This window comes from Mandrillus leucophaeus, unplaced genomic scaffold (genome assembly GCF_000951045.1).
Source record: "Mandrillus leucophaeus isolate KB7577 unplaced genomic scaffold, Mleu.le_1.0 Scaffold2, whole genome shotgun sequence".
Classification (NCBI taxonomy): domain Eukaryota; kingdom Metazoa; phylum Chordata; class Mammalia; order Primates; family Cercopithecidae; genus Mandrillus; species Mandrillus leucophaeus.
In genome coordinates, this window is record NW_012102031.1 from 2,534,810 (window position 1) to 2,550,300 (window position 15,491).

Below are 15,491 nucleotides of genomic sequence, written 5' to 3' on the forward strand. Positions count from 1 at the left end.
CCGCCACCTCGCCCGGCTAGTTTTTTTGTATTTTTTAGTAGAGACGGGGTTTCACTGTGTTAGCCAGGATGGTCTCGATCTCCTGACCTCGTGATTCGCCCGTCTCGGCCTCCCAAAGTGCTGGGATTACAGGCTTGAGCCACCACGCCCGGCCATGTTCCCATTTTTCTATCATGAGAATAGATTACTATATCCAACAAAAGAGGAGAGAAAGAAAAATATTAACAAATAATCTCATTGCAATCACTACTGCATACCTAGAGCCTAACTGATAATAAATACTTGCCTAAGAACTAACAGATCAATTCAACAGACACTTCAAAAGAACCCATGTTACAAGGCATCCTATGCGTGGGATGAATGCCAAGTCCCAGTTACAATGTCACTTATCCCCAGATTCCCCATCTAATGAAAATCTTCTGTCTTCCCATAGCACATGCCTTGCTTCTAACAATTATTGAATGAAAAAATGAAAGCAAGTACCTTAGTAACATAAGTCACAAAAGCAATGTATTCTGAACCTGAAACTCACAATTACAAAACAAATGCTATCCTGGAAAAGCATTTCCTGGACAATACCTGGAGGCCAGCTGGCATTGCTGGATTTACTTCCGATTTTATTTGTTGGTGGAGATTTGGCAGGTAACCAGCTATCACCAGCAGGACCCGTATGGCCACCCAGTGTGTCACCAGGGATGATATCAAACTGGTTGTACGGTGACCCTCCCCGGGTCTTACCAGGGGCCACTATAGCGCCTGAAGAAAAGAGAGGAGATTAAATCATCCAAAATAACTCCTATGAATAGAACTTGTCTATTTTTTATTCACTGGAATGCAAACAAACAGTCTTCTGAAGCTGACGGAGTATATACAAACAGCACTGGAATAAGAGGTTGCATTCGAGACTCAGCACATAATTACTAAGCAGCGTGCCCAACAAGTCATTTCGCCTCTCTGAGCCTCTCAGTTCCTCACTTAGGCACACAAGATTGTTCTCATGTTTGAATGTTCCTTTCAGTTTTAAAATTCCATGGTCTTAGGAAATTAATGAAACGTTCACATACGAAGAATCTGACCATTATCCCTAGTTTCTATGCTAACAACTCAAGAGTGAGAAATGGGGAAAATTCTAACAATTTGTAGCACATAAGAAGGTTTTAACTAAATTTCTACTGATGCTACCCACCCAGGTTCTTAAGGGCTGGCTGATCAGGCTTAGATTAGCTGGAAGCAGTAGTGTAAACAGAGAGTCCATTGGAGGGAAAAGCATCTGCAATTACTTTAAATTCCAACGCAATGAGATGGAATTCCCGCCTAGGGTCTTTGCCAGCACAAGACCAGCAATGAACTCTGCAGCTCTGGGATCCATGGCCTCACACATGAAGAACAGCAAATCCTTTGTAACTGGTTTCCTGAGAGCACTTCAGTGGTTTTGTCGGTGCCCCCATCATGCATTTTTATATGCTATGGGGCAGGAAAAGAATTAAAAGCTTAAAATTGCCTTGAACTAACAAAACATGCACTTTAAATAAAATTTTAGGTGTCAGTGAGATACCAGTCTACTTACTTCTCAAATGAATTTTATATACGGTATTGGGTCACTTGATCTATTCTTAGGATGCTGCTTGTGAAAGGATAAAATTATTTCCAGGGTGATGCAGCCTAATGGGAATATTATCAAAACTATCTCCATGCTCAGCTAAGAGGACATTTACTTTTCTGGAGCCACTGACAAATCTGGCTCAGAGGTGATTATGGTAAAGCAGTGGAAAATGAAAAGCTCAATTACTTTGGGGATTGCTAAGGAGATGGGAAAACATGATCTATAAGCTCTAAAAAGGCAACTAGAGATTTTGCCTTTGAGATACCCTCTCACATGCCATTTCATATTTATTATCATGCACCTATCATGTCTTTGGGGACAAGGGGACCTGGTGAATCATCAGCCTAAGGAAGCACTGAAAGCGCCCAAAGCTATATATGACAGTGGGCTTAGATTATTCAGTCCACAAACAGATTTCACAATTTCAATAAATCACTTTTGACTTCATGCCATGAAACCAAACGATAATGCTCAGGGATGGCTGGCAGGCAGAGAGCTCCACGTGGCTATTTCACCGGCCTCCTGGATGGGCTTATTAAAGAGTGGTTTATGAAGAAAACCTGAAAGGCTTCAGACTGAATGACTTGGCTGGGGCTGAGGCCTGCCAGGGTGCTGCAGCAGGAACAGCCAGACACCTATTTATACTTGGTTCTCATGGATACAGTTAAGTCCAAGTGAATTACTGTCAAATGAAACAAACACTGAAACAAAGGCTGAAGGAAGGTTCTGAGACCTTTTATCTGTTTTACAGGAAATGGAGAAGCCCTTACAGAGAGAAATTGAGAGGAAAAGCCGACCAACATCACCACCAAAGCCTGCAATGCCCTTCAACGCTGACTTGCAGACACTGTAATTCACATAGAACAAGAAAGCTTTGTGAAAAGTTCAAATCTCATGTATTATGATCTATTAGTCATCTTTCGGAGATTAAAAGACAGGAATTTTTAAAAAAGCTGATAACCTTAATATGGTTCAAACAACCAACAAGATAGGTATTATTACGATCCCTTGCTCCACAAAACAAAGCAAAACAAACTCAACAAGCTGACTCTGTTCCCTCAGCCAACTTATTAGGGTTTCACCTTGGTGGGTGCCCAAGTTCACTGCTACTACCCTCAGTCATGGTAGTTGAAAAATTCTGCTCTCTTTAATTAGAACTAGCACTTTATATTTCTTGTAATTCAACATACACATGACTGTGACCTTCCTCCACAGGCAATCACAGGATTCAGGAGGAAAAGAATACCAAGTTCTGTACTTCAAAACAGTATTATAGAATGTTTCATCAAGACCTGGTGTGAGTTGGGGGCTCTAGCTTTCAGTGCTTCTCTTACCATTTTTGTGCATATTGGCTTCCTGTGTGGCTACAGAGGGCAGCCCCTCCATCATGGAGGTCCACTGTTTAAAGCGAGACTCAGTTCCAGCCTCCTTCCCACCAACCATGCCATAGTCCATGCCGCCAGAGCTGAAGCCTAAAAAGGAGAAAACCACATTTTATAAGTCTCTAGCATCAGTACCAAGAGTTCTGAAGCACAGCCCACGAATGCCTTCAAGTGTCATTCAAAGACTAATTCACAGAGTTTCTCCGCTCAGAAACAGGTATTTTTGAATCCAAGCTTTGATCTAGGCTCTTGCTCGCTAAGTAAGTGATGTCTGTCTGTGAAGGTGTGAAGACATGTATGACTGCCATCGATTAGGTCTGTCTCAGTGCATTCCTGCAGGCCCTTTTTCATTTAGCTGACATTTGTGCCAGACAGGATGCTGGGGCCAGCCACTCTCCAACTGAGATGGAGAAGACTACATCCAGCCAATGTAGTGTAACAGCAGCGACAGAGTTGTAGTCAGGGTATCTCGGGGGAGGAAAGGCTTTGCAGAAGGAACATGTGATCTAGGGCCTAACGTAGCTATTTGGGGAAGTTAAGCAAACCAAGTACAAAGCTCTGACTCTTGATAATCAAGTGTGTTTAGGGAATGGTGACACGTTCAAATGATTCCAATGTGTAGCTAACTCTGGGATGAAGTGAGGCGGAGAGTGCTGGGGGATGGGGAGAAATGAAGAGTCGTGTCATGTAGGGTCTTTCTTTATATATTAGGCCAAGGAGTTGGGATCTTTTTTCTCTCTAGGACAAGAGGACAGTGAAAATTTTAAGCATGTTAGAGGATAACTAGTTGTATTTTAGGAAGAGAATTGGCAGCCTGAGCGTGGGGTGGGTGGAGGTCAGGGCAAATCAGAAAGAAAAATTTGAAAGTAGACAGAGCGAGACTCCGTCTCAAAAAAAAAAAAAAAAAAAAAAAATTGAAAGTAGTCTTTTTTTTTTTTTGAGATGGAGTCTCGCTCTGTTGCCCAGGCTGGAGTGTAGTGGTGCAGTCTCAGCTCACTGAGCTCTGCCTCCTGGGTTCATGCCATTCTCCTGCCTCAGCCTCCTGAGTAGCTGGGACTACAGGCGCCTGCCACAACGCCTGGCTAATTTTTGTATTTTTAGTAGAGACGGTGTTTCGCCATGTTAGCCACGATGGTCTCGATCTCCTGACCTTGTGATCCACCTGTCTCGGCCTCCCAAAGTGCTGGGATGACAGGCATGAGCCACCGTGCCCAGCCGGAAAGTAGTCTTTAAGCAATGAGGAAGACCCCAAAGCTTGAGCAGGTGGGTAGTTCGAGATTCTGAGTTCACTTTGCCATGAGCCCCAGGTAAACTTCAGGGGAAGAGTCTCTGTGGGTAACGTTTTCCCAGTTCACAGGGCTGGAGAGCCGGAAGCCACATAGCACAAGCTGGGTGATGGAGTCTAACAGGGTCCATCATTCATTTGGGTCAGAATGTACGTGACACCTGTTCATAAAAACTCTCAAAAAAGTAAAATAAAGGACTAAAATGATGAAATGGGACAAAAATGAGAATGAGCCACAGGGAGCACAGAGCAGCAGCACAAGCGCAGGCATCCCAGGGAGGCACGCAAGGCTCCCACTATGGCAGAGCCAAGCTTCTCTGCCCCGAGATGTGCAACTCTAGCCAGGCCAGACTCCACACTATACCCATAAAGGGTCCTCAGTTTCCATCTATTCAAATCCCACTAAGGGCCCAGGTTGTGTTTTTCCTCCCCTGTGCTTATCCTAGTTTTCTGGGATAGTTTTATGAACACATAATAAATCAAGTAAAAGTTGAATACCTTCCTGACCCATGTGAAAAATGTTGCTATTTATATAAAGAACAGTGTTCTTTCACACTTTGTGTTTCAATTTACTAGTTCAAGATGACTCGGGGGGGAGCAGAAATCTTTAGAATGAGATGAAAATATTTCAAATGAAATTATTGTTATTATTATTATTTTGGAGATGGAGACTCTGTCACCCAGGCTGGAGTGCAGTGGCGCGATCTTGACTCACTGCAACCTCCACCTCCTGGGTTCAAGCAATTCTCCTGCCTCAGCTTCCCGAGTAGCTGGGACTACAGGCGCACCGCAGCCATGTCCAGCTAATTTTTTGAATTTTTAGTAGAGATGGGTTTTCACCCTGTTACCCAGTCCGGTCTCGAACTCCTGAGCTCAGGCAATCTGCCCATCTCGGCCTCCCAAAGTGCTGGGATTACAGGCATCAGCCACCGTGCCTGGCCTTAATATTATTATTATTATTATTATTTTTGAGATGGAGTCTCGCTGTGTCGCCCAGGCTGGAGTGCACTGGCACGATCTCGGCTCACTGCAAGCTCCGCCTCCTGATGCCACTCTGCCTCAGCCTCCCGAGTAGCTGGGACTACAGGCGCCCGCCACCTCGCCTGGCTAATTTTTTGTATTTTTTCAGTAGAGATGGGGTTTCACCATGTTAGCCAGGATGGTCTCGATCTCCTGATCTCGTGATCCAGCTGCCTCGGCCTCCCAAAGTGCTGGGATTACAGGCATGAGCCACCGTGCCCAGCCTATTATTTTTTTTAAAAAAGAAGAGTTGGAGGCATTTTTTTCTTTCTTTCATCCTAGATAGCAGAAATGTCATTAGACTGGAGGGCAAGGAGGTTGCAAGGAACAAAGGTTTTCTCTGACATAGCCTTAATGGCCTAAGCAGGTTGCTCCTTGGGTAAATTACACTTCTGCCTTTGAAAAAACCAGGCCAAGGTGCTTGGATTCCAGGCCACCTGAAAGCTTAGTTCTAATCATTGAGAAAGAGCTTTTGGAAATAACCTAGGTTTCTGGCAAAGATTAAAATGAATGCTAGCATTATTAAGAAGAGGAGGAACCATTCCTTACACGTTAATTTTCTTTGAAGTTACTCTAAAATTTCTATAAAACCCATAGTAAATTAAATTTCTTTTTTTCTGTTTTTTTTTTTTTTTTTTAGACCGAGTCTCGCTCTGTCGCCCAGGCTCGAGTGCAGTGGCACAATCTCGGCTCACTGCCACCTTTGCCTACGGGTTTAAGCGATTCTCCTGCCTCAGCCTCCCGAGTAGCTGGGATTACAGGTGCCTGCCACCAAACCCAGCTGATTTTTTTGTATTTTTAGTAGAGACAGGGTTTCATCATGTTAGCCAGGATGGTCTCAATCTCCTGACCTCGTGAGCTGCCCACCTCAGTCTCTCAAAGTGCTGGGATTACAGGCGTGAGCCACCGTGCCTGGCCAGTGAATTAAATTTCTTTAATTTCAACTGCTTAGGAGTTTTTTTGGTGACAAATGAAATGCAGAAAATTAAAGAGTTACAGAAAAAGGGCAAAAAAAGAAAAAAAGAGAGAAAGAAAAGGAAAGAAGGAAAGAAAAAGAATGAGAGAGAGAAAAAGAGAAAGAGAAAGAAAAAGTTAAGCACGCAAGGAAAGAGCTCAGCAGCTCCGAGAACCTTAGAGAAACGGCCACCTTTCTCACTAGAGACTTGGGGATCAAGTACCACCACAGTAGGGCAGTCTCAGCACTGCCTCACTGGGTTTGGTCAGGAAAAATAATCCAAGGGATCAGAGAAAGAATAGGTGAGAAAATTGCCTTGAAAGGTTCAATCTACAAACCCCAAAGTGTAAGAGGAAAAATCAGGCGAAGATGTACATAATTTTCTTGGATGTCACATAGTAACCGGCATGACACTAGGATATGGAGTGTGTCTGGTGGATTTTGATGGAAGGAATTCTGCGACACTGTGCTCTAGTGGCTGCATTAACAAAGAAGAGACAGTGCTTTGCTAGTGACCTTTGGCTATTTACAAGCTATCATACCTCTAAACCCAAGAAAATACTGACTTTATTGTACTTTCCACTATAGCAAAACCAAATTTCCTCAGTCCACCAAGTGGTTTCCCTGAAATTTCCAGCCCACAAACACAGAGCTTTAGCTCAAATTAAGCCATTTAGTTAAGTTCAATGAATATTTATGGACAGTGTATTCTGTGCCAGGCCTTGTTGTTAGGAGCTGAGGTACAAGCAGAGATAAGACATGCCCCTTGCCTATCACCTGCTTTTATCATTCACGCAAGGACAACCCTTTGCCTGCCTCATCTGTCCTTGCCAGAATTACTCTCTCTCATCTTCACACACCCTAATTCATGGTCTGTTCATGACTAACATTTGGCTCCGTTCTTACATCCTTGAGGAAATGCTCTTAAATTAACTTGTCCTTATACTGATCTTGCCTTCACTCTTTGTTTACAGTTCTGTTTTCTCCTCTTTTTACTATACATTAAAAAGCAAACTAGTTTCTATAACTATAATTATTTTTTAAAAATCACCCATAATTGGCCATCCTAACACAACTGTTCTAAGTCCATGTCCACGTGTACACCTGGTATCAACACAATCATAATTACAGCATAGATACAATTACTCTTCTGTCATTTTTATAATCTCCAGTATTTATACAGCTTTACTTTTCACAGGTATACACCAAATAAATATTATTATTATTATTATTATTTTTTTTTTTGAGACGGAGTCTCGCTCTGTCGCCCAGGCTGGAGTGCAGTGGCCGGATCTCAGCTCACTGCAAGCTCCGCCTCCCGGGTTCACGCCATTCGCCTGCCTCAGCCTCCAGAGTAGCTGGGACTACAGGCGCCGCCACCACGCCCGGCTAGTTTTTGTATTTTTAGTAGAGACGGGGTTTCATCATGTTAGGATGGTTTTGATCTCCTGACCTCGTGATCCGCCCGCCTCAGCCTCCCAAAGTGCTGGGATTACAGGCGTGAGCCACCACGCCCGGCCCAAATAAATATTATAAATTTTGATAAATTTTAAACATAAAAAGTGAAATTTTATCAGAAATGCATATTCTAAGAAGATGAATCACTTTGTTTCTAAATGAGTTCAGATATCCACGGTAACCAAGACTCCTTACTATAATGAGAATTTTCTCTACTATCTTATTTTAAATTTCTTTGTTGACATAAAGCACTAAGAAATCTTACTCATATAAATAAGTAGATGGGAACAGAAGGAGTCTTGTTATAACATGAATTACTTCTCCGAATTTCTTTTAAAGTATATGTTCTTCCCCCTAGCCCAGTAACATAGATACTAAAATATAATTTTTAGATAGGTCATTATCACCTAACAATGCAACTAGGTATTCTTTCTCTGTCTCTCTCCCTCTCTCACTCTCCACCTCGGCCTCCCAAAGTGCTGGGATTACCAGACATGAGCCACTGCACTCAGCCTCAATTAGGTGTATTTTCAATTCTGCTAAAAGGACAGAATTAGAAACCATCTGTTTTACAAAATAATCAATAAGGATTAGTTAAGCAGTCATTAGGCATTCAAATTCTTAATTTTGAGATAATGTAACAAAGAGGCTTCATCAAGACATATTAAGAAACTTTCAATTATTCTTGCTATTCTTTCACCCAGAGGTATCCTTTTTAGTTCAACATACTTAGCATCAGGAAAACTGAAATACTGTTCATTTCATTACATCTTTGGCATTTTATTAGAAAAAAAATTTTAATTTCTATATGTGCTTTAAATATATTTTCATCAAATAATCTATTCAAAACAGGCAGCCAAATCTAACTTTCAGTCCTAAAATGTATTCTTCAATTCAAATAAATGTAATCATGCTAACTAAGGAAAAAATTTTTTATTTTTGAGATGGAGTCTTGCTCTGTTGCCAGGCTGGAGTGCAGTGGCATGATCTCAGCTCACCGCAACCTCTGCTGCCTGGGTTCAAGCTATTTTCCTGCCTCAGCCACCCGAGTAACTGGGATTACAGGCTCCTGCCACCACGTCCAGTTAATATTTTGTATTTTTAGCAGAAACGGGGTTTCACCACGTTGGAGGCTGGTCTTGAACTTCTGACCTTAAGTGATCTGCCCTCCTCAGCCTCCCAAAGTGCTGGGATTACAGGTGTGAGCCACCGTGCCCAGTCAGGAAAATTGTAAGTGAAATAAATGACAAAACATACCTATCTTATAAGGCAGATTATAAATGGTCAGGTCACAATTAAAATGAGACCTAAAAATATTTATTTATCTATTGTTTAAGAAGTTAACAAATATAGAAACAAGCTAATAAGTCAATACTTCTCTTTAATATGGAATAATATAATGCATAGCTAAATTTACAAGTTACTTATGAAACAGGAGTATGACAAAAATCATAATATTTCTTCAGTAAATGTGTATATATGTGTATGCTTAACTCTGATCCTTTAGCCGTTTGAAATAGGAATCGGCCGGGTGCGGTGGCTCACGCCTGTAATCCCAGCACTTTGGGAGGCCACGGCAGGTGGATCACCTGAGGTCAGGAGTTCAAGACCAGCCTGACCAACATGGTGAAACTCCATCTCTACTATACAAAAATTAGCTGGGAGTGGTGGCATGTGCCTGTGATCCCATCTACTCAAGAGGCTGAGGCAGGAGAATCGCTTGAACCAGGGAGGTGGAGGTTGCGGGAAGTGCCTCAAAAAAAAAGAAGGAAATCCAGCGTAGGACACCTTTGTTAGTAATCAAGGAAGGCTCCTCCATGTTTGGTACCCTGGTGTTCTTTAGCCCAGATGAGAACAGAGCTGACCACCTTCTGTATCAAGTGCAAGAAAAGTTATTTCGAATTTAAGTCAGTTATCAGGCAGATCATCTTTAAGAATGAAAACAGTTGGTGGAAGTTGAGGAGCTACAAAGTAATTCCGTTAAAATACCCAGATCAAGAACACCTTGAAGTCTTTGCTCACCCCCTGCACGTGCAGTAGGAGGATCGCGGGGTTGGCGCATAGTCAGCCGCTGTCATTTGTCCAGGGTCACATTGTCACCTAGAACCAGCAATTTCATGTCTTTCCAACTCTTTTTTTTTTTTTGAGATGGGGTCTCACTCTGTTGCCCACGCGGGAGTGCAGTGGCGCAATCTGAGCTCACTACAACCTCCGCCTCCCAGGTTCAAATGATTCTCCTGCCTCAGCCTCCCCAGTAGCTGGGATTACAGGTGTGTGCCACCACGCCTGGCTAATTTTTGTATTTTTTTTTTTTTTTTTTTTGAGACAGAGTCTCGCTCTGTCGCCCAGGCTGGAGTGCAGTGATCTCGGCTCACTGCAACTTTTACCTCCTGGGTTCAAGCAATCTCCTGCCTCAGCCTCCCCAGTAGCTGGGATTACAGGTGTGTGCCACCACGCCTGGCTAATTTTTGTATTTTTTTTTTTTTTTTTTTTAGAGATGGGGTTTCACTGTGTTAGCCAGGATGGTCTCGATCTCCTGACCTCGTGATCCGCCTGCCTCTGCCTCCCAAAGTGCTGGGATTACAGGCGTGAGCCACCATGCCCGGCAACTTTTGTATTTTTAGTAGGGATGGGGTTTCACTATGTTGGCCAGGCTGGTCCTGAACTCCTGACCTCATGATCTGCCTGCCTCAGCCTCCCAAAGTGCTGGGATTACAGGTGTGAGTCACTGCACCTGGTCCAACTCTTGTTTTTTGAGTGTGCATAGAACAGTATCTTCTTTACAAGACAAATTCTAAATGTTGTCAGTTTGAGACGAAACTGTGATGGTGTGTGGTATCTTTTCCATTTTTAAATTTTATTTTGAAATCACTGTTTCCTCACCAATTAGATTCTGCTTACAGCATGTTTTCCAGTTCTGAAAGAGCTATGATTTGCCTGCCAAAAAAGTCTTGAAGAATGTTAAAGGCATAACCTTACTTGTTCTATTTAAATCAGATGAAATACTAACACCAGATGAATTTGTATCAATCTGCATTATAATTTTAGTTCATTTTTTGATAGAAGGCAATTGTATTAATATGAGTATACTAAAACATTTCAAACTAGTACATATTTTAACAGATCATAACCTCAGCCATGTGTACCACTCACAGCATGCACAAGCGTTTAAACAGGGTTTTAAAAATTCCTGGCGGTAGGAGAGCAGTCTGCCATTCATACACATATATTGAAAGACTGCTTTGAAGCCAGAGAAGTTAGAGGCCTGTCTCGGCTATTTAGTAACCATGTGGTGAGCTTTGGAAACCCACTGAAACTCAAGAAGCCTCAGATGGCTCATGTGTAAACCAGGGGTAAGAATATTTACCTACCTTGTACAGCTGACATAAAAACGGAGGGTAATGCAGGCGCAACCCCTATCACAGGCCTGGAGGGGTAGATTTCTAAAAAGGTAATTTTCTCTACTAACAACTTACCAGAACCATATCCAGGTATTGGCCCTTTGGTTTGAAGGTCTGGGAGCCCCACATTCAACGCGTTGGGTACCATGTTGTCCAGATGCGGCTTGGGTCCAGCAGCAGGATGAGAGGGCGAGTGCTTCATGCCCGGCTGCCTCTGCTGCTGCTGCTGCTGCAGTGCACTCACCATTCGAGCCAGCTGTGAGCCAAGAGAGATGGACACGTGATAAGCACAGCCCCGAACTTCCCAGGAAGAGACTGTGCCTGGTTCTTTGCCATAAGAGGCTAAGCCGGGATGTACTCCTCAAACACAACACTGGAGGGACCCTGTCCACCCACGTACCTGCTGCTCTTGCTGTTGGCGTACAGCTTGAGAAATCTTTCTCTGGTTCTGTAACAACTGCTGCTGTTGCTGCTGCTGCAAGAGAAGCTGACATGCCTACAAAACAAGGGGGATAGACAGAGAACCAAAGTTTCCTGAGACTGATTGACTGAGGACACCGAAAGGGTCTGTGCACTGACATACAGGTCACACAATTCTAAAGTATCCAGGAGGGAAGTAACACCAAATTCCTGGTCTCCTGGTTACATTTTCCTCCAGTTGAGTGACAACCCTTAAGCACACTCCATAGTCTGCCTAGAAGCGTGGACTAGCACCCTCTGAACATAGAAAGTGGCAAAGATGTGGGAAGCAAATCAAAGCTAAAGAGGGAAAAAAAAAAAAAAAAAGCAAATGACCTTTTCAGCCACAGGAAGAAAATCTGCTACTTACCAACTGAAACTGGGGAATTTGTGGAAGCTGGCTCAGCATGGCAATTTGTTGAGGAGATAACTGGGGCCCCACATTGAAAAGACCTGGACTCAGGCCACTGTTGGGAAACTGCTTGAGCATTGAGGCAGAAACCTAGCCAAAAAAATAAAAAAGAAAGAAGAGAAACAGAATCTTCAGAATTTATCAAAATAAAATGGTTTTTCTGTGAGAAGAATCTTGATGAATCTAAAGCAAGTGTTCTCAAACTTTTCTGTGAAAAATATGTTAACAGGAAAAATACACTGAGTGTTAACAATGATTATCTTGGAGCAGTGAGATTACAAGAGTTTTTAAATTTTCTTCTTAGATTTTCCAATTTTCTACAGTAAAAAGCATAAATTTTATATTCAGGAAAACATCTTCAAGAAAAAAAAAACTGATGACAATATGGCTTTTTATCCAACTGAGAAATTATTACTGGAAATGTGCCATAAAACAAAACATGCTACATTGCATAAAGCTAATAAATAATACTTATGTGACAGTATTTCTGTGATACAAATAAGACAAATGTATTAACTTGTAAATAGGAGACATGAGTTTCAACTCATGGCTTCTGATAGCTAACACCCACAGAGTGGCAGTGTAAAAAAGAGCCAGCATAAAAGAACCTGGAAGGTCAATGGCCCAGCAGGTCCTTCTCCGTGTTCTCAGGAGTGAGCTAGGCTAGGCTGCAGGAAGCTCTGCTGACAGAGGATTCCCTCCCATCTTCGGTTTGCTCCTCTAAGATGATTTAAGTAAGCAGAAATGAGTTTCCCTGCACCCTCATCTACTGAACCCACTGGACTGGTTGGGGCCATGGAGAACAAACTTAAGCACGTGCCCATGAGTGCCAAGTAGTGTAGCACACTGGTCAAGAGTTTAGTCCTACAGGCTGGGCACAGTGGCTCATGCCTGTTAAATGCCAGCAGATTGGGAGAATTGTTTGTGCCTAGGAGATTGAGAACACCTCGACAACGCAACAAGATCCCATCTCTTTGGGGGGGAAAAAGAAAAAAAAGATTAAAAAAAGACTTTAGAGCCGGGCGTGGTGGCTCGCGCCTATAATCCCAGCACTTCAGGAGGCCGAGGTGGGTGGATCACCTGAGGTCGAGAGTTTGAGACCAGCTTGACCAACATGCAGAAACCCCGTCCCTATTAAAAATACAAAATTAGCTGGGCGTGATGGCGCATGCCTGTAATCCCAGTTACTCAGGAGGCTGAGGCAGGGGAATCACCTCAACCTGGGAGGCAGAGGTTGTGGTGAGCCAAGATCGTGCCATTGCATTCCAGCCTGGGCAACAAGAGTGAAATTCTGTCTCAAAAAAAAAAAAAAAAAAGAAGAAAAAAAAAAAAAAAGACTTTAGTTCTAGAGGCAATCTGCCTGGGTTTGTAATCCCAGCTCTGCCTGCCTCCCCAATTTTTATTTTTTTTGGGACAGGGTCTCACTCTGTTACCCAGGCTGGAATGTAGTGGCATGATCATGGCTCACTGCAGCCCTGACCTCCCGGCTGGTCTCAAACTCCTGGGCTCAAGCTATCCTCTCAAAGTGCTGTGATTACAAATATGAGCCACTGCTCCCAGCCCAGCTCTGCCACTTCTAAGCTGACTCAGAGCAAGTTACTTATTTAGCCTTTCTGACCCTTACTTTCCTGATCTCCAACTGGAATGACAACAATATTAACTTCAGTCATTAGATTTTATGAGTTAATCCATGTCAGATGCTTAGAGATTATAATGTTCACATTATTCCACAGGCTGGTTATTCAAATGTCTTCAGACAATGATTACAGTTCCCTTGCGTCTCATCTTCAGGTTCAATATGATCAGTTCTTTCACCTATATCTCCTTCCATTTCTCAGTGAAGAGCCAAGAACAGAAAGGTATTTTCTAGAGTAGTTCAACACCAAGCAGACCCGGCCATTCCTAACCATTCTGTTAAAAGCTGTGCTTTCACTAATAATGCCTAAGATGTCACTTTCTCTGGTGATCATAACTCCTGATTCACACACTAAGCGTAATGTTAGTTAAAATCTATAATATTTAAAAATATGCTTTTGTTCCTTCATGTAATATTTAACCCATGTAGCTGGGTTTTATTTTATTTTTTTAGATGGAGTTTCACTCTGTCACCCAGGCTAGAGAGCAGTGGCGTGATCTCACCTCATTGCAGCCTCCACCCCCTGGGTTCAAGTGATTCTTCTGCCTCAGCCTCCCGAGTAGCTGGGACTACAGGAGCATGCCACCACACCCAGCTATTTTTTGTATTTGTAGTAGAGACGGGGTTTCACCATATTTGCCAGGCAGGTCTCGAACTCCAGACTTCGTGATCCGCCCGCCTTGGCCTCCCAAAGCACTGGGATTACAGGCATGAGCCACTGCACCTGGCCTTCAGCTTTTTATTAATTGATTTTTTATTTGAGCTTAAGACCTTACATATATCTTTATGAGCATGGCATATAGAAGATGCTCCATAAATATCTATTAAATGAATGAACCTCTATCATATTTAACTTCACAGTCACCCCACCAAGTTCTTGTTGATCCTATTATTCTACTTATTCCCAGTTTGTGTTCCCCCATCCCATCACGGATGGGAATGCTGAACTTGATAAAGCTGAGGATAATCTAATCATATGCCACTAAAGCTTCCTTCCAATATGAAGCCATCAGCCTGAGAATCGTCAGTTACTAATCTACACGACTGTTTTAAGGTTTAGCCAATATATTTCCATCTCGTCCAAAACAGCTTGTCAAACGGCCTGTTAAAGTAGAATACAACAGCTATATTATTATTCTATGCCAGCATTTTTACCAATGAAGGGAATGCATGAAAATTTGTTAGCAAACTATGATTATTGATTACTGCCATATGTACTCAAAAGCAATCTTTTTGATAATCTAGATTCTTTCCTGGAACTGGGACCAAATTCATCGATCTTTCAGCTACTTTTTTCTTATTTCTCCTTTCAGAAAACATTTAAAAAGTTTCCCCAGGCTGGACACGGTGGCTGACGTCTGTAATCCCAAGCACTTTGGGAAGCCGAGTTGGGTGAGGATCACTTGAGGCTAGGAGTTTGAGGCCAGCTTGGCCAACATGGCAAAACCCTATCTCTACTAAAAATACAAAAATTAGCGGGGCGTGGTGGCAAGCGCCTGTAATCCCAGCTACTCAGGAGGCTGAGGCACAAGACTCGCTTGAACCCAGGTGGCAGAGGTTGCAGCAAGCAAAGATCGTGCCACTGCACTCCAGCCTGGACGCTAGAGAGAAACACCAAAAAACAAACAAACAAACAAAAAACACAAAAGGCCGGGCGCGGTGGCTCATGCCTGTAATCCCAGCATCTTGGGAGGCCGAGACGGGCGGTTCACGAGGTCAGGAGATCGTGACCATCCTGGCTAACGTGGTGAAACCCTGTCTCTACTACAAATACAAAAAAAATTAGCCATGCGTGGTGGCAGGCGCCTGTAGTCCCAGCTACTCGGGAGGCTGAGGCAGGAGAATTGCTTGAACCCGGGAGGCAGAACTTGCAGTGAGCC

The 15,491-nt window shown here is 43.0% G+C and overlaps 1 protein-coding gene across 4 annotated transcripts in view; it reads right to left on the minus strand.

The window, feature by feature from the left end:
- Positions 1-15,491, minus strand: part of TNRC6B (trinucleotide repeat containing 6B) — a 312,777-nt gene that overhangs the window by 25,136 nt on the left and 272,150 nt on the right. For all 4 annotated transcript variants that reach the window (XM_011978801.1, XM_011978800.1, XM_011978799.1 and 1 more), the window contains 5 exons: positions 11,934-12,065; positions 11,505-11,600; positions 11,180-11,360; positions 2,938-3,075; positions 580-756 (listed from right to left, as the gene is read on the minus strand). In XM_011978801.1, the coding sequence (XP_011834191.1) occupies positions 580-756; positions 2,938-3,075; positions 11,180-11,360; positions 11,505-11,600; positions 11,934-12,065 (724 nt within the window). The remainder of the gene's footprint in view (positions 1-579; positions 757-2,937; positions 3,076-11,179; positions 11,361-11,504; positions 11,601-11,933; positions 12,066-15,491) is intronic.